Below are 22,483 nucleotides of genomic sequence, written 5' to 3' on the forward strand. Positions count from 1 at the left end.
GTTTCCGTAAGCCCGAAATAAACTGTATTTTTTTAAAAAACAAAACAAAGAGTATCCATTGTCCTCCTCCCATTCCCCTGTCCTGCCCTGTGGCCCTGCCATGGGTCTGGACGATAAAATACTGGGTAGCCTTAGGGCCGAGTAGAAGCTGTAAGCCATGGGAAAGGCAGGAGGGGTCTGGTCACCACCCCATGTAATATATGTGTGAAGACACTGGCTGAGGGGGCAGGGGTGGGCCAGGGCCGTGGGGTCAGTGGCAGAGCTGGCACTTGAATCCAGATCTCCTGCCTCCAGTGCTTTGGGGGGAATTGGGTGGAGGCAGGATCTGTAGGGTGTTGACGGGATGAGGAAAAAACAGCCTAATTCAAGGGGGTCTAGCAATAGCTCCCACCCTCCCTAGGGACAGGGATTAAAAAAAAAAATTAACATCACTGTAGGAATTTTTCTTAAAAGCCCATGTTTTGTGAAAAGAATTAAAAAAACCCAAGACCCAGCACTGGGGGATTGAAAGTGCCCATGGTGGGAGTTCAAGTATTGACTGAGCTGGGAGGGAGGGGGCCGAGGCCACCAACTGGATATGGGCAGCTAAAGTGTGGGGCAGGGGGCCCTAGTTCCTCCCCAAACCTAGGTCTTGTCTTGGGTCTGGGGGGCTTCAGAGGGTTCAGCAGTGGCTCCTGAAGCTGCCACCAGGGCCTCCTCCATCTCCCTGTCCTCAGACAGTGTGGGCCCTGGGCAGAACGTGTCCCCACGGCCTGCCCGACCGAGCACTGCCATCCAGCGCCGCTGCAGCTCCTCTGTTTCAGGGCTGAAGTACCAGCTCAGGTGGCTCTGGGTGATCTTGAAGACATGCCTTCTGTCGGGCCGCTCCCCTGCCTCAGGAGGCCCCACCTCAAAGCCAATGAGGGGCAAGCTGCGCTGGGCTTTCACATCCTAGGGAACAGGACAGAGCTGGTATCACCTTGGGGCTGGACTTCTCACTAGTTTTGCATCTGCTGAACCCCAATTTTCCTTTTCTTGTTTAGGAACCTTCTATGGCTCCAATGATAGCAATAGAAAAACGTCAACTGAAGCTAGCATGCAGGCTGGATCAAATACCTGTTACCTCCCATAACCAAAACCAGTTGGGCTAGTCTCTTTAGCATATACCAGATAATGTTTGCAGGCCATCATCTAGGCTATTGCCTCCATCTACATGTTCTTCCCCATTCCAAAATGGACCTAGAAGTGCCTAGCCTCCACTCTGGCTTCCTCCAGGAAGCTAGCCTCGGCACTCACCCCACTTTTCCCTACACATGCTGGCCCACAATAACTCCTTGTCTCTAGTTGGTCTTAGTCTCACAAGGGTAGGGGTTCTGATTTTCCCTTAGGGTCACCCAGTCCCCCAAGGTCAAGGAGAGGTCAAGGACTGAAGGGGAAGAGGAGCATCCTGGTTTTGCCAGGTGGCTGAAAGGACCTGAAGGAATAGGATTCACACCTGAGGGGCTCCATAGATGTACAGCACCAAGGGTTCGTTCTCAGGGACCACAAACCATGCCTTGTGCCAGCCTTTCCCACCTTTCTCCATGTAGTGTAGGAAGCTGCAGATGACGCTGTTCTCCGCAGCCACTGAGGCCTGTTTCTGTGGCCAGAGACATGGGGGACATAAGTGTTGATAGAAGGCCTGGTCTGGCTCTTCGTGGCTTTGACACCCCCTCAACATAGGGACTGATAAAGCTGAAGCTCAGATGGCAGGAGTGTTTTGGCCAGTGCCCCCCACCCCCAGTGAGTTAGAATTGAGATGGAAAGCCAGGCTTGTCTGCTGAACTCCCGTCATGGCTGCTGCCTCTTAAGAGTTGGTAGGAGGGAGGGAGGGGTATACAACTCTCAGCAGGGGCACCTAAATGCCAGGCATGCATTCTTCCATTGGTTCATTCATTTCTTAAGTCATTTAGGCATTTTCACCTCACCTTTTTTTCATCTTTCATCATACATTCATTCCTCACAGTTAGCAAGAGGCAACCTAGCACTGTGGTGAAGGGGACTGGGGAGCTGGGTAAGGTAGTCTGGCTTAGGATCCCAGCTCTAGATGAAAATGTATTGACTTGGAAGGGGAGCATATAGGCATGTTGTAAGGATTAAGTAAGTTAATGCAAAGTGCTCAGAATAGTGCCTAGCAAAGAGTAAGCATTCATTAAGGGTTAAATACCTCAATTTGGTTTTAAAAAAAACCCAAAAATGTGTGTATGTGCATGCTACAGCAAAACTATTAACAGTGGTAATCCAGTGGGCAGAAAGAATACAGTGTTTGTATTATTTTGTTTATATTGTCTAATTTTTTTTCAGTGCACATATTCTATTTTCTATAATAAGAAAGGTAATTTGTTCACTGAAAAACCATCCTAGCTCTGCCACTCACCGGCTGTGTAGTTTGGGCAAATAACTCCCTGCGCCTCAGTTTCCTCAGTTGTAACACAGGGATAGTAATAGCATGGATAGATTAGTTACTGTGAGGATTAAATATCTAAAGCACTTAAATAAAAATTAGTTTTTCATTCATTCTTCCACTCATTTTACTCACTCCAAGCCTGTGTCACTTGCTCAGTGGATGCATAAGGCACCCTTAGATTTCAGAGATGCCCCGGCATCAGTCACACTGAGTGGGTGGCTGGGGCCCGTGTGGTCAGTGTGGGGGTGTTAGTCAAGGACCTGGCTCTTACCTCCAGGATGGACCTCCGGCGCTGGGGTGTATGCTGGCTGCAGGCTGGGCTGCTCCCCGGCACCCCATGCAAGGCCACGTAGCAGTCAGTGCACACACGGTTGGAGCGGTTGTTATCATAGATGAGGCGGGCCCGGAACTCGGAGCACTTCCCACAAACCACCTGGGGTGGCAAGTGGGCAAAAACAGCCTGGTTCCAACAGGTCTTTCCCTTCAGTGTACCAGCTCCCACAGTGGACTCATGGCCTCCCCTACTTGGAGGGTAACCCACTCAGAAGTGGGCCTTTGGGCTGTCAGCCTGTCCCCTCCCTACCTCTGCCCCTGTCTGCCAAAACTCACATGCCCGCAGGCCTTGCAGTGGTGCCTGCGTTTGGTGATGGAATTGAAGGGCTCCTGGCAGCGCATGCACATGGTGACTTCCTTTTCTCGGATGGGTGTAGGTGCCCGCTTCCCAAGATCCACGTTCTGGAGAGAGGGGCCAGGTCCCAGGTCAGAGACAGCTACTCCCCAGCCCAGTCCAGCCAGCTCCTGCCACTGCCCCAAGGCTTGGATCATCATTGGGAGGCAGCAGATACATTCAGAAGACCTGTCTTTGAATCCTTGCTCTGCCCCTACCTCACTGTGATACTGAAGATAAGTCATTTTTACTTTCTGGGCCTTGGTTTCCCCAATGATTTCTCTGTGGCCATACTAACAGAAGATTGTTTCCGTGGTCATGCACTGTCTCTCTGATCTTTACTCTCTGGGAGGGGGCAAGGATCATTTCAAGATAAAGTGGGAACTTGGAGGCCTGGAAGGGGTCCCAGTGCAGGGGAAGGGGTGGGGACTCTTACTGGAGAGTTAGGGGGTGTGTCTTCATCTTCCCTGTTTGTTGAGTTCAACAGTTTGAAGGTCTCCAGCGTCTGTTCATGCTTCAAAAGAGTGGAGTTGATGGCCTGTGAAGGAGATTGTAAAAAATATAAGAGGTCAGGTCACCTCACAACCTACCCATATCCACCCTCACCTCACCTTCCTATGACAGCCTGGAGTCAGAAAAGTTGGCTTCTAGGCCTAGCTCTGCCCCTTGCTAGGCACATGACCTTGAGCAAGCCCCAACCCCAATCCATGTCTCTGTTCTTATATTTATGAGATGGGTGAGGGGATCAGTGGTTGAAAAACCTCAGAAGGTCTTCCTGGCCACTATCTTGGCTTAAGGTTTTACAGGGCTTAACTCCTTGGGGTTACACCCTCAGTGGAGCCAGCTTTCTAAAGGAAGAATTTGTGAGTTTCCATTTAACCTCTGGACCTCAGTTTGCCTATCTGTAAAATTTGGATGGTAAAATTTGTTGGAAAGCAGGTGGTTAGGCCCATTCTGGTCTGATAGGAGTTTTAGGGGAGAGTCCACCAACCCCAAGGAGACCTGTAATATTCCTCCAGCCCCCTACCACAAAGCCTTCTTGCATGTTACCTGGACCCAGTCTTTCTTCTCCTCCTCAGTCCTTGGGGGAAGAAAAGAAAAATGTTGGGTTATGCAGGCCAACCAAAACCAACTGGAGTGGTAAAGAGCAGGTGTTTTGGAGTCAGACAGACCTTGGTTTGAACCTCTGGTCCGGAACTTCTTGTGTGACCTTAGGCAAGTCATGTAGCCTATCTGAGTTTGTTTATTCAAAAGTTACTAATACTTTCCAGACCCTGTGCTAGGAATTTGGGGCTTAGAGAGGACCGTACCCTCAAGGAGCTCATGGTCTAAGAGGGGAGATAGACAGGGATGATACAGGGGACTCAGTACTGTGATAGAGTGAAAATAGGGCTGAGAAGCCCAGAAGAAGAGACCTGCCCCAGCCTGCAATTCGGGTGGGGGTTGTTAAGGAAGGTTTCTTCAAGGAGGTGCTGGGTCTCAGGTAGAGGGTTAAGGGTGAGGTGTGTGTAAAAGTATGGAACATACAGGAAACCATAAAGCTCCCTGTTGTTGGAATGGCAAATTTGAAAAAGGAGGGCAGTTTGTTTTTCTTTAATCCATTTTCTTCTCCATTTTACGTGGAGATGATTATCAGTCTGGGTCGTTCTCAGCAGTAACTGAGGTAACATAAAGTGCCCAGCACAATCGTTGGTCCACTAGCTGCTCAATCAGTGTGAGTTACTCCTTCCTTCCTTCATGAAAAATTAAGGATATGAGTTAATATGTAGCTACAAGAATGTCCATTGCAATGCTATTTATTGTGAAAAATTGGAAGCAGCCTACGTGTCCCACAATAGGGGATCAGATAAAATAAATGATGGTACATCATTACTGTCAGACAATATAAGTGGTGTAGAAAGCTGTTTATAATATGTTAAGTGAAAACCACATATATAAAATACACATAGTTTTTAAACAAACATGACATGAGTGTTTACATTTATCAAAACTCACTGATGATACGCATTTAAGACCTATGCATTTCACTGTATGAAAATCTGGCCTCAAGAGAAGGAGAGGACATTAAACAAATATTGAACTCTAGTTAATAATTTGCACGTTGGGGGTGCCTGGGTGGCTCAGATGGTTAAGTGTCCGACTGCAGCTCAGGTCACAACCTTGCAGCTCAGGTCACAACCTCACAGTTCGTGGGTTCGAGCCCCACATTGGGCTCTGTGCTGACAACTCAGAGCCTGGAGCCTGCTTTGGATTCTGTCTCTCCCACTCTCTGCAACCTCCCCTGCTCATGCTCTGTCTCTCTCTCAAAAATAAACATTAAAAAAATATGCACACCAAAATCTTCAGTGGTGAGGTGTAGTGATATCTGTAACTTCGTTGGAAATACATGTAAAAAAATCCGATGGATTGGTGGATAGATAAGAGGAAAGATTAGTGATAAAGTAAACATAGCACAATGTTAACACTTGTAGAATCTATATGGTGGTTTACAGTTTTTCACTGTATAATTCTTTAAACTTTTCTGCATTTTGGAATATTTTCATAATAAGATATAGAAAAAAACATTGTGTGTTTGTGTATGTACACATACACATACATGTAAATAGAGGAAAGGCCTGGGGTAAAGTATATCATGTCTGTAATTTACTTTAAAATGGTTCAGCAAAAGATATACATGGCGAAATATCAATAGTTGTTTGCTCTTAAGTCACTAGTTCTAAACCACACACAATAAACCACCAAGGGAGCTTTTAAAACTTCTCATGTTCAGGGGCTACACCCCAAACAAATCAGACTTAAGGGTGGGTCTGAGACATCAGTATTTTTTAAGATGTTATTTTTAAGTAATCTCTACATCCAAGGTGAGGCTCAAACCTACAACCCCAAGATCAAGAGTCACATGCTTTACTAAGTCAGCAAGGCACCCCTCAGACACCAGTATTTTTTTTTTTAATATTTTTATTTATTTCTAGAAGAGAGAGAGAGAGAGCGTGAGCAGGGGAGGGTCAGAGAGAGAGGGATTCACAGACTGAAACAGGCTCCAGGCTCCGAGCCGGCAGCCAGCACAGAGCCCGACGCGGGGCTCGAACCCACGAACTGCGAGATCATGACGCAAGCGAAAGTCGGACGCCAAACCGACGAAGCCACCCAGGCGCCCCCGACACCAGTATTTTTTAAAAGCTCCCCAGCTGTTTCCTGTGTTGTCATGGTTGAGTACCAGTTGTCTAAATGGTAGGCATATGGGTGTTTGTTGTATTTCTACTTTTCTGGATATTTGAAATTTTCATTAAATTTTTTTTTAAGTTCATTAATTTATTTTGAGAGAGAGAGACAGACAGAGAGAATGCAAGCTGGGGAGGGCAGAGGGGAAGGGGAGAGAGAGAATCCCAAGAAGGCTCCACCCTGTCAGCACAGAGCCTGATGCGGGGATCCAACTCCCAAAACCGTGAGTTCATGACCTGAGCCAAAACCAAGAGTCAGATACTTAACTAACTGAACCACCCAGTTGACCCTCATTACCAAAAAATTTTTTTAAGGGCAGTACAGGGGCGCCTGGGTGGTTCAGTCAGTTAAGCGACCGACTTCGGCTCAGGTCATGATCTCACGGTTGGTGGGTTCGAGCCCCACGTCGGGCTCTGTGCTGACAGCCAGCTCAGAGCCTGGAGCCTGTTTCAGATTCTGTGTCTCCCTCTCTGACCCTCCCCTGCTCATGCTCACTCCCTCTCGCTCTCTCACTCTCTCTGTCTCAGAAATAAATAAAAACATTAAAAAAAAAATTTAAGGGCAGTACAAGCAATTACAAAGCAAACTCTCCATGCCTTTCTTTTGCCACCAGTAGGAAACCCTACACTGCTTAGTGCTCCTTTCTGGCTCCAGCATCTCTGCAGCTCCCTCCCTCCCAACCTCCCAGCAGAGAAGGTGTCTGAGTCATGTGGCTTGTCACTGAGGAAGGCTCTGCTGAGCCCTCTGCTGGTTGAACCGATGGTTGGCTTAGTTCTTGCTTCCTGGCCGCAGGCATCTGGCTGTTCACTCAGTCTTCCAGAGCTTCAAAGCCAACATCCATCTCTCATCCTCCAGGAGGATGCTCTCTAGCCATATTCATCTCTCTTTCCTGACTCTACACAGTCCCAGCAATGAGGGTTCTGATTCTCATTTCTCACTTCCTTGCAGCCTGTCAGAAACAAGTCTTCTATCCATATGCATCCATTCTCTGGCCCTGACCCTGACCTCGAGTCTATGACTTGGGCCTTCAGAAGGCAGCATGAGCTCTGTTTCCAGCTCTGCTCCTTTCTAGCTATGAGATCTTGAGAAAGGTACATAACTCTTCTGTGCCTCAGTTTGCTTATCTGTGAAATGGGGCTGATGGCAACAGTAGCTATTTCAAGGGTTGTTTTAAGGATTCAGCTGATTTTTTTTTTAATTTTTAAATTTTTAAAGTTTTTATTATTATTATTACTTTAATGTTTTATTTATTTCTGAGAGAGAGAGAGAGACAGCATGAGAAGGGGAGGGTCAGAGAGAGAGGGAGACACAGAATCTGAAACAGGCTCCAGGCTCTGAGCTAGCTGTCAGCACAGAGCCCGACGTGGGCCTCGAACCCACGGACCGTGAGATCATGACCTGAGCCGAAGTTGGCCGCCCAACCGACTGAGCCAACCAGGCACCCCTCAGCTGGTCAATTAAGTTAAAATTAACTTAAAATTAAAGTTAAAATTAACTTAAAACAGTGCCTAGCATAAGAGCAAGTCTTCACTAAATGTGAGCTATTACTATAGTCATCCAAGTAGAGGACAGATATGAAAGCACATTTGTTAAANAAAAAGTTTTGTTTTAGAAAATTTCAAGCATACAAAAAAGCAGACAGGATAGCACAAGTTCATTAAGTGTATGCCTACTATATAAATGCAAATTTAGAAAATACTTTGCTTCATTTACTTCACATATATATATTCACATATAGTTATATATGTATGTATGTATGTGTGTGTATGTATTTTTGGTTGATAAATCATTTAAAAATAAGTTACAGATATGATACTAAATACTCAGCATGCATCACCAAAAATCAAGGCCATTCTCCTATATAACCACTTTACCATTATCACACCTGAAAAAGTTAGTAATAATTACCCAGCAGCTACTGTTCAGTTCACATTTAGATTTTCCCTATTGTCTTGCAAATGTCTTTTAGGGTTTTTCTCAAATTAGGCTCCTACCATGGACCAAGCATTGCATTTGGTTTTTATTTCTCTTAAATCTCTGAATCTATAATAAACTGTGTTGTTATTCCTGTTTGGATTAATATCTCATTGTTCCCTCTCCTCTAACAAAACCCACCAGAAGAGCAAGCCTGCATCTTTGGGGAAAGGTGCCCATCCTTTCTCTGGAACAGTCTCTTCCTTGGTTGGGGTGAGGGTGGGTAGCCTGGCAGTAGGCTAGATTGCCTCATATCTGAAGGGAAAGAGGGGGCTGGAGAGAAGGTATAGGTAAGGACAAGTACCTGGCCTGGAGCTCCAGGGAGCGCTGCTTTCCTGACACCAGGAAGGTCCGAGGCAGATTGAGGTTGGAGCTTTCTTTTAGCTGAATGGAGGGAGAAAGAGGCTTTATGAGGACTACTAAACTCCACAGGGCCCTTCCCCTCTGCACACATGCACACAAAGACTCAGGGTCAAAGTCAGAATGACTTTATTCCTCCCAGCACCAAGGCCCCACTCCAGATCACCATCTCCCACCTCTTGGTGCTCACCTCCATGCCATCTACATCAATGCGTGCCCGCACGCTAAACTTCTGGCCAAGGAGCCGCAGCCTGGGCACGCAGTAAAGGAGGCGGTCGTTGAACTAGGAAGGAAAAGTTTTGGGATGTACGTGTGGAGGACTCAGGAGAGGTGTGGCCCAGCTCCCTACCCTTATAGGACTCCTGAAGCTTTATTGCTGGGGACTCAAGGCAATAGATGGAGAAAGCATAGCCCAGATTGGGTACAAGGGTCACAAGGAAAGAGCCTAGGCGTGGGAGTCACTTCCTAGTTGGATGACCTTGGGCAAGTCACTTCTAAGTCTTAGTTACATCACCTGTAAAAAAAAATTCCTAGGGTAGGTAGTGAAAATACAATGAATAAATAGAGGACAGAATGGCTAGCAGGAAGTACAGACTTGAGTACCAAGTCAATGTGTGCAAGCCCACACCTGGCACTTACTAGTATGAGGTATCGGTCTTGAGTGGTCCCATTTTTTGCTGACAGCTTAAGGATATGGCCTTCTTTTATGAGCTCTTTGGTGGGGCTAACAATGTCTTCCTCACCCCCTAGCAGCTCATATACTTTCAGCAGCTTGTGCATTCGCTCCTGGCAGGAGACAGTAAGCAAAAGGCAGGGTTGGAATGCTGGCCTTCCCTTACATGTCCATAAGTCACAAGACCCCAGACAGAGACACCACATGTGGGTGGCCAAGGAAGGGCAGGGGCTAGAAGGGCCACTCACCATTTTGCGGATGGCAGCGTTAGAGTGCTCTGCTGCTGTGGCTATCAGCTCCAGAGACTCTGTGGGCAGAGTGGGAAGTCAAATCGGGGACTAGCAGAGAAGAGGCTCTTGAGGGCTTCTCTGCTCCCTGAATACCTCCTCCTGGCCTGACCACATCCTCCCCATCCCAGAAAGCACCAGCCTCAAAGAGGTCTATAGCAATATAACTTAAAATCAGAAAATGCCACAATGGCAGAATCATAGTACGTGGAATAACTGACAGTGAATAAAATGCAAGCTTAACAGGATTATTTTGCCATTAAAAATAACAACAATAATAATTACATATGTAACTGGAAAGAAACATACCCATGTTAAACAAACTGTCTCTGGACGGTGGGACTATGGGTGGTTTTATTGTATTCTTTAGACTTTTCTGTTTTTCCATATTTTTGACAAAGAACAGGTATTACTTTTATAATCAGAAAAAGTCATAAAGAAACAAAGTGATGAGCCTATTCTTTGTCTCAATAATTCAGATTATAGGAATCTCTACCAAGAAAATACACATTCTAATTAAGAAAACTGATAAACCCCTAGCCAGACTCCTCAAAAAGAAGGGGGAAAGGACTCAAATAAACAAAATCACAAATGAGAGAGGAGAAATAACAACTAACACCACAGAAATACAAACAATTATAAGATAATATAATGAAAAACTATATGCCAACAAACTGGACAACCTAGAAAAAATGGATAAATTCCCAGAAGCCTATAACTTACCAAAACTGAAGGAGGAAGATATAGAAAATATAAACAGACTGATTATTAGCCAGACAATTGAATCTGTAATAAAAAAAAAAAAACCCAACAAATACAGTGCAGGACTAGATGGCTTCATAGGTGAATTCTACCAAACATTTAAAGAAGAGCTAATACCTATTATCAAACTATTCCAAAAAATTGAAGAGGAAGGAAAACTTTCAAATTCATTCTATGAGGCCAGCATCACCCTGGTACCAAAACCAGATAAAGACACCACAGGAAAAGAGAACTACAGGCCAATATCCTTGTTGAACATAGACGCAAAACTCAACAAAATACTAGCAAAATGAATCCAAAAATACATTGAAAGGATCATTCACCACAGTCAACTGGGATTTATTCCCAGGATGCAAGGGTGGATCAATATTCACAAATCAGTCAGTGTGTACATCACAGTAACAGGAGACAGGATTAAAAAAAAAAATCTCATCACTTCAATAGATGCAGAAAAAACATTTGACAAAGTGCAATGTCCATTCTTTTTTTATTTTTTTAATGTTTATTTTTGAGAGAGAGAGAGAGAGCGTGCAAGAGCATATGCACTTGAGCGGGGGAGGGGAAGAGAGAGAGGGAAACACAGAATCTGAAATGGGCTCCAGTTTCTGAGCTGTCAGCACAGAGCCTGACGTGTGGCTCAAACTCACGAACTGTGAGATCATGATCTGAATCGAGGTCAGACAACCGACTGAGCCACCCAGGCACCCCCAATATCCATTCTTGATAAAAATCCTCAACAAAGTAGGTTTAGAGGAAACATTACTCAACATAATGAAGGCCATCTATGAAAAACCCATAGCAAACATCATATTCAATAAGGAAAAACTGTGAGCTTTTCCCCTAAGGTCAGGAACAAGATAAGGATGTCCACTCTCTTCACTTCTATTCAACATAGTACTGGAAGTCCTAGCCACAGCAATCAAACAGAAAGAAATAAAAGGCATCTAAATTGGTAAGGAAGAAAGAAAATGTTCACTATCTGCAGATGACATGATACTATATCTAGAAAATATGAAAGACTCCACCCAAAAAGTATTAGAACTGACAAATTCAATGAAGTCACAGGATATAAAATCAATGTACAGAAATATGTTGCATTTCTATATTACTAATAATGAAAAAACAGAGAAATTAAGAAAACAATTCCACTTACAATTGCACTAGAAATAATAAAGTACCTAAGAATAAACTTAACCAAAGAAGTGAAAGACCTGTACTCTGAAAAATATATAAAAGAAAAAAGAAAGTGAACATGACACAAATAAATGGAAAGACATTCCATGCTCATGAACTGGAAGAACAAACATTGTTTAAATGGCTATACTACTCAAAGCAATCTACACATTTAATGCAATCCCTTTCAAAATACCACCAGCATTTTTCACAGAGTTAGAACAAACAATCCTAAATATGTATGGAACCACAAAAGACCCCAAATAACTAAAACAATCTTGAAAAAGAAAAACAAAATGGAGGTATCACAATTCCAGACTTCAAATTATATTACCAAGCTGTAGTAATCAAAACAATATGGTACTGGCACAAAAACAGACACATAGATCAATGGAACAGAATAGAAAACCCAAAAATAAATCCACAATTAAATGGTCAATTAACCATTGATCAAAGTAGGAAAGAATATGCAATGGAAAGACAGTCCCTTCAACAAACAGTGTTGGGAAAACTGAACAGCCACATGCAAAAGAATAAAACTAGACAATTTCTTTACACCATACACAAGAATAAGTTCAAAATGGAGTACAGACTTAATGGAAGACCTGAAGCCATAAAAATCCTGGAAGAGAGCATAACAAGTAATTTCTCTGACATTGGCCATAGCAACTTCTTACTAGATATGTCTCCTGAGGTAAGAGAAGCAAAAACAAAAATAAACTATTGGGACTACATCAAAACAAAAAGCTTCTGCACAGCAAAAGAAACAATCAACAAAACTAAAATACAGTTTACTAAATGGAAGAATATATTTGCAAATTAAATATTTGTAAAAGGGTTAGTATCCAAAATACAAAAAGAACTGATACAACTCAACACCTCAAAACCAAATGATCCAATTAAAAAATGGGCAGAAGACATGAACAGACATTTCTCTAAAGAAGTCATAAAGAAGCCCAACAGACACATGAAAAGATGCTCAACATCACTGATTACCAAGGAAATGCAAATCAAAACCACAATGAGATACCACCTCACACCTGTCAGAATGACTAAAATCAAAACACAAGAAACAACAAATGTTGGTGAGGAGGTGGAAAAAAGGGAACCCTTGTGCACTGTTGGTGAGAATGCAAACTGATGCAGCTATTGTGGAAAACAATATGGAGGTTCTTCAAAAAGTTAAAAATAGAACTACCCTATGATACAGTAAGTGCACTACTAAGTAGTTACCCAAGAAATACAAAAACAGCAATTCAAAGTGATACATGCATGCTGATGTTTATAGCAGCATTATTTACGATAGCCAAATTATGAAAGTGGTCCAAGTGTCCACAGATAATTGAATAGATAAAGAAGGTGTGATATTTATATACAATGGAATATTATTCAGCCATAAAAAGAATGAAACCTTGCCATTTGTAATGACATAGATGGAGGTAGAGGGTATAATACTAAATGAAATAAGTGAGTCGGAGAAAGACAAATATCATATGATTTCACTCATATGTGAAGTTTAAGTAACAAAACAAATAAGCAAAGGGAAAAAATAAGAGAGAGAGACAAATCAAGAAACAGACTTCTAATGATAAAGAATGAACTGATGGTTACTTTAGGGTGGGGGATGGGTTATATAGGTGATGGGGATTAAGGAATGCACTTGTTTTGATGAGTACTTGGTGATGTATAAAGTTGCTGAATCACTATATTGTATACCTGAAACTAATATAACACTGTATGTTAACTATACTAGAATTAAAATAAAAATTCAGTAAATAAAAAATACATGTTCTACATACAAATACACTTTCATTGCAGTGGTTTTTACAACAGTGTTGACCAGAAATAAAAATGTCCAATTGTAGGGGTTCAGTTAAATAAATAAATGTGCACTCATATAATGGAATACTAAACAACCTTTACAAGTGATTCTTATAATTTGTGAAATGCTTAGGATATTTTAAGAAAAGGATACCAGATGAATGGATCAAGAAGATGTGGTTTATCTATACCATGGAATACTACATGGCAATGAGAAACAATGAAATCTGGCCATGTGTAGCAACATGGATGGACCTTGAGGGNTATGGTGCTGGATTTTTCCATTAGAAAATATACCTGAGATGGAGGAGTACAGGTGCATCTGAAGGAGCAAACCGAATCTTGCTTTTCTAGGAGGCTCTCCCTCTGTGACCAAGTCTTAGGTTCTGAAGATCTGTAGCCCTTGTCAGGCCTTTCTGGAGTATCCCATCTCCAACCCCTCTTCAACCCCTGCTGCCAGAGGGTCTTTCTCACATACAACTTGCTGTCACTCTTCTGCTTAAATCTGTCAATGGCCCTCCTCCCCCCCCTATATTTGCAGGGTAAAGACCCAGTCCTTTAGCCTGGCATTGAAAGCCCTTGGAGATCTGGCTTCTGCTGACCTCTCCAACTTACTCCACTTGCACCTCCCTAAACATGTCCTGTCTTGCTTCAGCTGGCTAACTGCCGCACAGTCTTCTGGATTCAGCTTTCTTCCTCCAGTAAACCCGACCTGACTTCCCAGGCGGGTTGGGACCCTGTCTGGGTTCTCACATTCCTCTTTGCTCCCCTCTATTAGCCATACTGCATATTCATGATGCATTTACAAATTTTCATCCCTTAGTAGACTAGGAGCTCCCAAGGATGGGGCCAGGGTCCTGTCACCCTCTCCAGGGCTTCACAGCAGATGCTCTGCATAAATTAGCTCCTTTCAATCCCCACAACAACTCTGTAAGATAGGTGTGATTGTGCCCTGTTTTTCCAAAATGAGGAAACAGAGAGAAGAGGTGGTGGCCTTAGGTTGTCTACCTGGGAAGCAACTGAATTGACATCAGAGCTGGAGCTGCTCTGCCACCACCTACCCTTTCTCCCACACATTCTGCATCTCCCCCACCCCAGGGCAGGGAGCATGTCGGGTGGAAGAAGTAGGAGGCACCCAGGGAAGGGACAAGAAGACTCCAGCAAGCTGTGGGCATTCAAGCTTAGACCTGCACAGGCTACTGGGCTAAGACTAGAGGCTTTGCTATCAGGAACTCAGTCTAGATATATCTTATGTGAAGTCCAAACTGACATTGCCAGCGGTCCAGTGTGTGTAGCCTCTGTCTGGGGGTTCAGTGTAGGGATGTCAGTCAAGGATTTCGTTTGAGGGTTCAAGTCTAGGAAGTGTAGTTTGGGGAGCTTAGTGTGGAGGCTTGGTCTGGAAGCTTTGGCGGGGCTTTGGTAGTCTGGGTTTGGAGTTCAGTCTTGGGCTCAGGGTAGACAGCGCAGGCCAGCAGTTTCAGTTGGGCTGATTTGAGAAACCCAGCCTAGGGTCCAGGTTCCAGAGTTCAGTCTGGGAAGCAGAAAGTGGGGGAGTCAGTCTAGGGAACCAGAGATATGATTCGGTGGGGCTTAGGCCTTGAGGCACTTTGTGGGGCTTTTCCTGGGGATTTTAGTCTGAGGGGTAAAAAATTAGGAGGTTAGCTTAAAATCTTGGCCCGAGTAGCTTAGTGAGCATATCTTGGACTGGCTTCCAGAGATTCTCATTCTTAATGGCTCAGAAAGCTACACTGGGAAGTTCTTTCAGTGTGTGTGTGGGGGGCGGGTGTTCATCTTTGGGCTCAATGTGGGGAGCTCAGCTGGGCAAGCTCAAGCTCTGACGTTAGTTCTGGGGACTCAGATAGGGTTAAAATTGGTACAAAACAGGAACCTAAGTTAGGTGAACTCAAATCTGGGAGACTTTATGGGCATTCAGTGTGGAGGGCATCAGCCAGGGCATTCAGTAATAAAAACTGCTATCATTTATTGAGCCTTTACCATGTGCTAGGCACTGTGCTAACAGCTTTACCCGGATTATCTCATCTATCCTCAAAACTTTATGAGGGAGGTATCATTATCATCCCCCTTCTACACATGAGAAAATTGAGACTGATCAGCTTGCCCAGGGACACAAAGTTGGTAAAAGGGAGTCTATCTGGTGCCCAGTTTAGGAAGATTACACTGGGAACTCATTTGGGGGTTCAGTCCAGGGAGCTCATTTGCGGAATTTCAGTTTGGAAATGTCATACTAGGGATCCAGTGTAGAAATAAAATCACAGAACTCAGTCCTGCAAGCTCAATGTAGATATGCAGTTATGTAGAATTCATGGGCTCTGAGGGGAGAAATGATACAGGAGGCTTCTTCTGGGGATCCCACTTGGAAGGTTATCAAGTGTAGAGACTCAGTGTGCCAGTGAGGTGTCCTTTTTGGGTCTCAGTAGGAGGCCCAGTCTGGAGACCTCATTCTGAAGGGCTCAGCCTGGGAATCTCAATCTGTGAATCCAAAGCTGAGATGAGGAAAATGGGGGGCTGTCTGGGGAGAATCAGTCTGGGAATTGAGACTGGGAAAGATCAGACTTGGAGCATGGGTAATGTAATTTAGAGGGGAAATCTAGCATTAGTCTAAAGGTTCAGTGAAGGGGAAAGAAAATAGGGGTCCTCAGCCTGGGGGATTTGGGTTAGAGAGAACACAATTTGGAGTCTCTGTTTAGAGCTCAGACTGGGCAGCTATTAAGCTCTGGAATCCCTCTGGAGTTCACACGGGGGAACTGTAGAAATCCAGTCTGAGGGCCTGGTGGTCTCAGTCTGTGGCATGGATCAGTCTCTGACAAAAGAGTCCATCTTTTGGGCTCAGTCTGAGGGACGGTAAATAGGGGGATTAATAAAGGGTGCTAAGTTTGGCAATACCTGTTTATAGAATGGTGGCCCATGGAGAGCAGACTGGGAAGTTCTTTCCACAGCGGAAATCTCCCTGTGGGACCTCAGGCTGAGGGCTCTGACTGGGAACTCGCTCACAGAGCTCAAGGTGGGGAGAACGTTCTGGAGGCCCAGAACTTAGTTTGGGGAAACCAGCATGGGGTCATATAACTGGGACCCCATACTGGATTCAGCCTGAGGGTTCAGGTTGGAGATGTCAGCCCATGGAACTACTCCCAGGGAATCAGTCTAGAAGGCTTTTTCTAGAGGTTTAGGTTATGTATCCCATCCTGGCACTTCAGTGGGGCTCTCATTTGGGGAGAGGATTGAGGCACTTAGTCTGCAGACGTCTGTAGAGTTCGGCTGTCAAACTTCCTAGAGTTCTAGCTCTTTCTAGAGGTCCATGCTTGGTAGCAAAGTGTTTTATCTGGTGGGATGGAAGGGACTCAGTTTGGAAAGCAGACACAGCAGTGGACACAATTCTCTGCTCTTGACTCATGGCTTCTAGGACCCAACACTTACCTAACTTTACTCCTACCTTTNACATGTGCTCCTATGCCTCAGCATTTCTGTACCCCTTGGGTAAATTCCTAGCAGTGCTATTGCTGGGTCATAGGGCTGCTCCTTCTTAAGTCCTTTGCTGATTCTACCTTCCTCAGCTTTGTCCTTGCCCTCCCCCATTTCTTTAACATTTACATTCACTCTTTTGGTGATCATAGCCAGCCTCACAGTTTTGAATACTGTCTATGAGCCAGTTATATCCAAATCTCTCTCCCTGAGATTCAAGACTCATCTAACTGCCTAACTAGCAGCTCATTTTGAACATGCCCAAAATTGACCTCCTAAACTCATCTCAAGAACCATCACCACTAGCCAAAAATCTACAAGTAATTCTTGACTCTTTCTCCCAAGCCTCACACCCATTAGATCCTAGTTCTTTTGGTCCTGCTTCCAAATATATCATATCGTGAATCCAACCATTTATCACTACTTCCACTGCTACTATCCTCATCCAAGCTAACTTTTCTCACTTAGATTATTGCAAAGGCTTCCAACTGGTGTCTCAGCTCCCTCTCTTGCTTCCCAAGTAATCCTGATCAAAATATTCTCATGGATAACCACCACACTCAGAATAAAACTTACCTCCTTATCTTGGCCTGTAAAGTCTCCAACCCTACTTCTACTGTTCTACCCTCACTTGTCATGTTCAGGTCACACTGGCCCTCTTGCTGGTCCAGACATATGCAAGCTCCTGCCTCCTTCCCCCTAGGAACACAGCACCTGCTGTTGCTTCTGCCTGGAATATGCTCCTCCCCAATCCACACATGGCTCCCTTCTTCTTGTCATTCAGGTCTGACTCAAATATCTTCTATTCAGGAAAGCCACCCAAACTAAATTAAGCCCCCCAGGCGCTATCATATCACCCTCTTATTCTCTGAATTACATGTAGCACCTTCTAATGTACTCTTGTGTATTTCTCACTTCTGTTTATTGTCTGCTGTCTGTCTTATTCACTTCCGTATTCCCTGTGCCCATGACAATGCACAGAACCAAGGTACTTGGTAAGTAGCTGCTACATTAATGAAGGAAAGAATGGAAATAACAGTCTGGGAGAGAAAGTTGGGGAGACTCTGGGGAGCAGTCTTAGAGGAGTGACCCTAGTAGGGGGGACTCATACTGGAGGAATCAGAATGAAATACTTTTCTAGTAGTTCAATGTGTGAGGACTCAGTCTGAAGAGGCAGCATCTCAGCCTAGAGATCCAAATCTTGGAGGCAGAAAATATAGGGTTCGGTCTGGGGTGCTCGGTTTTGAAGAGGTGGTTCTGTAGGGCTCTGATCAGACTTGGGAGGTTCCTTTGGGAGGTTCATTCTAGGTAGTGGCTAGTGACAGAGTGGAGCTCTAAATCTAGAGGATGGAAAGTCAGGAGCGTGATGAGATAAATCTCCTCATGGGGAGCTCAGCTGTGGAGATTCAGTAAAGAAGCCTTGGCTTGAGAGGTCAGTCTGGGCTCCTGGCCTGGTAGCTCAGTTCCTGGGGGTTCAGGCTCAGTTTCATTTTGGACTTGGCACAACTTCATTTCAGCCTGAGTCTAGGGGTCAACCTTGGGGTCTTGGCCTAGAAAACAGATGGCTCCCTCTAGGGGATCATTCTGGGCATGCTTTTCAAATTCCGGGGTTCCAGTTGGGGACTTCAGACCAGGGGACTCCTGAATGTTCTTTCTGGGTACTTAGGGAGAGATCTTGACCTGGAGGTTCATCCTGGAGATCTTACTCCAGAGCCTCGATGTGGGCCTTTCAGTTTGGAGACCCTGTTCTTGGATCTCAATTATGTGGCAATGGAAGGCTTACCCTGTGAGTTAAGTTTTGGGGGATGAGGTGGGGGCAGGGCCCGGATGTGTGCACTCACTTTGGGCATCCTTGCTGTCCGGGGAGCCATGGGGCAGCTTTAACAGATAGTCCTTGAGAAGCAGCTCATAGCGGGGAATGCGTTGCACAGGTTCCAGCATGTGGTGCTGCAATGTCAGGTTGCCACAGGCTTCCTCCTTCTGTGACAGGCAGAAGCAGAGGGACTCAGGTCTGGCCATAGACCTCTCACTGGGTCCCTGCAGACCTCTCCTCCCCAGTCTGCCCTAGCCAGCTTCACTGCTTACCTGCACTTCATGGATGATTACTTTAAACTGGGTGGAGCGCTCTGTCCAGGTGTTGACCAGCTCCACAGCCCGGTCAAAGTTCTTCACATACTCGCCATACATCTTTAGGAAGGGTGCCAGCTTCTGTAGGATGTCTCCGATGCGTGGGTAGCGGTCCCTGGGGTGGAAGCAGGGGCTGGCATGGTCCTGCTAATCCTTGTTCCCCAGAATTCTCCCAGGGTTCTAGATCTCTAGCTCCAGGCAAGTTACTCTCATCTCATTCCTGGAAATCTGCTTCTTAGCCAGTCTGCTCTTCAGGAATTGCTGCTTATGTTATAGGCCAGTTAGGCCAAAAGGCTCAGCTTGACCTGAGACCATGGCCCAGGCTACCACCTACCTTCTGCCCTTCACAAGTACCAGGAATAGTATGTCCTGGAATGCCTGCCCAGACCTCACTGCAAGGGTCATTTCATATACTTATTATTGATTCTGTGCCTAGCCTTATGCTGGATGATTCTGAAGACACAAATGAGTCATACTTAAGCCAAGCCCCAACAGGGTCACTGTCTGGTAGGTGAGGCAAAGTGAACAGGCCTAGTCATACTCCTCAGGAGTCAGTCTGCTGAGGGAGCTGGTCTTAGCCCTCACTGGTCACAGTCTGCTGGTTGACACACAATAACCAGGCCTGGTCTATCCCTCAGGGGTAAAAGTTGGTTGGGGAGATATAGGAACTGGCTTCATGCCAGCCCTCCATGGTTACAGTCTGGTGAGGGGGGAAACACTTTATCCTGTGGGTGTGGGGAGCATGGAGATGATTTTAGCAGGAAGTAACATGGTCTGATTGTTCAGGAAGACCATTATGGAAGGTGGTGTAGACTCTAAAAGATGGATTGGAAGAAGAGAGCCTGGTGGCTGGGAGACTGCCTACAAACTCTGCCCTTCTATCTCAGGACTCAGCTCAGGAATCACCTCTTCCTTGAATCCTTCTCTAACCCCAGACTGGTTTGATTCATTTATCTGGATTCCTACAGCCTCCCATTCTCAGCTCTATCATAGGTCTGATAAAAAAACAACAGCTCACATTGAGCGCGTATTGTATACAGTATTCTGTTCTAAGCTCTCGACATGTGTCAACTCACTTAAATCCTTAAAACAACCCTACAAGGTAGGCTATTATTATTATCCTCATTATATAGATGAGGAAACTGAACCACAATAATTTAAGAAACTTGCTTAATATCACAAAGCCTAGCAAATGCCAGAGCTGGAATTTGAACCCAGCCAATGTGGCTCCTAACCTCATACTCTTAAGGGCTATGCGGTTATAATTTTCTGAGTCCTGGTCTGTGTTTCATATTAGATTGGGAGGGCACAGAGGGCAGAGCTTTGGTCTCATTGTCTTTGTGAAAGGCGGTAAGAGGAGAGGACAGGCAGGAATGAACTCTAGTACACACACGTGGCCTGGGCTTAGCAGGCAGGTGGACAGGAGGGCAGGCAGCCTAGATCTGGGGCCCCTCACCATTCCTCCATGCGCTTTTCTAGCTCAGGCAGCAGGAACTGTTGGTGGAAGCAATAGATGGAGCAGATGTTAGAGAAGATGCCATGGACAACATCAGCAGGGAAGGAACTGCGGTTCCGAGCTTCTTCCAGTAGCCGGGCACAGAATACCTGTGGGGCAGGGCAGGAGCGTTCAGCCCAGCTGGGCCTGAGGCTTGGCTGGGGAAGGGGCATCTTGTAGGTGAGGGCAGTGTTTGTGGTTAGCTCTGTGGAGCTTTGGGATCTGCATTGGTCTTGAGACTGAGGAGAGAGGGAATGGAGCTAGGCTTAAGTGTCGGGTTGGATTTCAGGTTATCGAGTTTAGGACCTGGAGGTAGGCATTGGGACAATGAGAAGTCAGGAGCAGGATCAAGAATTAGGTTCAGGGTCAGATCCATTCATTTAACATGTATTTGTGAATGCTTACTGTGTGCCAGGCACTGTTGTAGTGGCTGGGATAACACAGTGAATAAAGCAAGCAAAAGTTCCTACCCTTAGGGATTCTAGTGGATTTGGGTCAGAAATAGGGCCAGGATTAGAATGAAGTTCAGGGTCTGGTTTACAGCTGGGGTAACTTTAGGATCTAGGTAAGAGTTGCAGTCAGGGTTGATGTACCCACCCAAAGTTAGGAATGAGGGTTGGTACAAAGATCAAGCTTGGAGTCATAATCAACATTGACTTGAGAGACAGGATGAGGGTCAAGGTCAGAAAGGGGTCTTACCAACTCTAGATTGGTAATGGTAATTGAGCTCAGGCCCTGTTACTTCCTCCGTGGCACCCACCTACCAGGTCCTGGGGCCCTGGGATCTCCTAGGGGCCATTCACCTGATCCAGGAGATGGAGCCTGGAAACATAGGCCTTCTCAGTTTGCAGGAGCTCATTGGCAATGTGGAATACCTTCTGCTGCACGGTCAACTGGAAAGGAGAAGAGGCAACCACTCATCCATCATCCTGTAACCTAAATCGCACCCTCAGAATTCTCTAAAGAGCTCAAATGCTACTCTAAGCCCAATGCTACCCTCGGATAATCCCAACCCCCATCTCTAGACCCACAAGCCTCCCAACTTCATATCTGACTCCCCAGTGTACCATAAAGGCCACTCCTCAGTTCTGACAGTATGCACTCTCTCACTTGGCCACTCATGCACCGAGTCATCTGCTCTCTCTATCCATTTAGCATAATGCAGTGTGGGCCAGGAAGTCAGACTTCCTGGGTTCAAATCCTAGCTCTGCCATTCATTAGCTTGCATTAGTTGTGTAACTGCTCAGTATCTGAGTCTTCTCATCTACATATACTGATAGTGATAGGACCTAAGTTCATTTGCAATTGAGATAATTAAATGATTTAATATAAGTAAAACATAGCAGACCACAGATTAAGTAGTCTATACGTGTTATTTATTCACCCACTCAGTTCACTGTCAGCAAAAGTTTGCTGAGTACCTGGAATGTGAAGAAAACACGAAAGTACCAGAATATATGAAACTCATTGCCTGTTGGCCCAGTTTCCAATTCATTGAACACATTTGCTGAGTTCCTGGTCTCGGGCCCTACATTTGGGCTGGCTTCTGGTGAAGAAGGTGTTCTGGCTACAACCTAACTTAAGTGCAAGGATGCCTCTGAAAGCAGCTGTAGGCTGTGGGGGCACAGAAACAATTTCCTGCTGCCAAGAGCCTTCATTGCTACAGTCCCAGGTTGTTTGGACAGGAGGGGCTCTAGCTCTTATGCTCCTCTGGAGGCCAGCTGCCAGGAAGTCTCTCTGGATATGAGTACTTTCCATTTTACAAATAAGGAAACTGAGGCTTGTCATAGGGGTGTGGAGATTTGCCCAATGTCACATAGCTACTGAGTCTTGGGATTTTCCAGCTGGAACAGGGCTTTAAGGATTCCCAACTAAAATGCTCATCTTCAAGATGGAAAAACAGGTACAGCTAGTGGTTCTCTGATGAGGGAAGTATAATTTTCTCAGTGGTCATTTGGAACTGTGCATGGTCATGTTGGTAGTTACAGTGAAGCAGGTGTGTGGGGGGGGTAGATAT

The 22,483-nt window shown here is 45.2% G+C and overlaps 1 protein-coding gene across 2 annotated transcripts in view; it reads right to left on the bottom strand.

Annotated features, from left to right (window-relative positions):
- Position 1: 1 nt before the first annotated feature.
- The window catches only part of FGD1 (FYVE, RhoGEF and PH domain containing 1), a 23,890-nt gene continuing 1,408 nt past the window's right edge, over positions 2 to 22,483 (bottom strand). Inside the window, exons 4-17 of one of the 2 annotated variants that reach the window (XM_077759562.1) lie at positions 21,270 to 21,359; positions 20,428 to 20,576; positions 18,930 to 19,086; positions 18,686 to 18,824; positions 9,570 to 9,628; positions 9,288 to 9,434; positions 8,839 to 8,931; positions 8,593 to 8,672; positions 4,143 to 4,173; positions 3,529 to 3,630; positions 3,035 to 3,160; positions 2,697 to 2,858; positions 1,475 to 1,618; positions 2 to 930 (exon numbers count right to left, since the gene is read on the bottom strand). In XM_077759562.1, the coding sequence (XP_077615688.1) occupies positions 625 to 930; positions 1,475 to 1,618; positions 2,697 to 2,858; positions 3,035 to 3,160; positions 3,529 to 3,630; positions 4,143 to 4,173; positions 8,593 to 8,672; positions 8,839 to 8,931; positions 9,288 to 9,434; positions 9,570 to 9,628; positions 18,686 to 18,824; positions 18,930 to 19,086; positions 20,428 to 20,576; positions 21,270 to 21,359 (1,785 nt within the window). In that variant the 3' untranslated portion in view covers positions 2 to 624. The remainder of the gene's footprint in view (positions 931 to 1,474; positions 1,619 to 2,696; positions 2,859 to 3,034; positions 3,161 to 3,528; positions 3,631 to 4,142; positions 4,174 to 8,592; positions 8,673 to 8,838; positions 8,932 to 9,287; positions 9,435 to 9,569; positions 9,629 to 18,685; positions 18,825 to 18,929; positions 19,087 to 20,427; positions 20,577 to 21,269; positions 21,360 to 22,483) is intronic. The other variant, XM_077759561.1, reaches the window with a different exon arrangement.

The sequence above is a fragment of the Crocuta crocuta genome, unplaced genomic scaffold (genome assembly GCF_008692635.1).
Source record: "Crocuta crocuta isolate KB4526 unplaced genomic scaffold, BGI_CrCroc_1.0 scaffold1541, whole genome shotgun sequence".
NCBI classification, from domain to species: domain Eukaryota; kingdom Metazoa; phylum Chordata; class Mammalia; order Carnivora; family Hyaenidae; genus Crocuta; species Crocuta crocuta.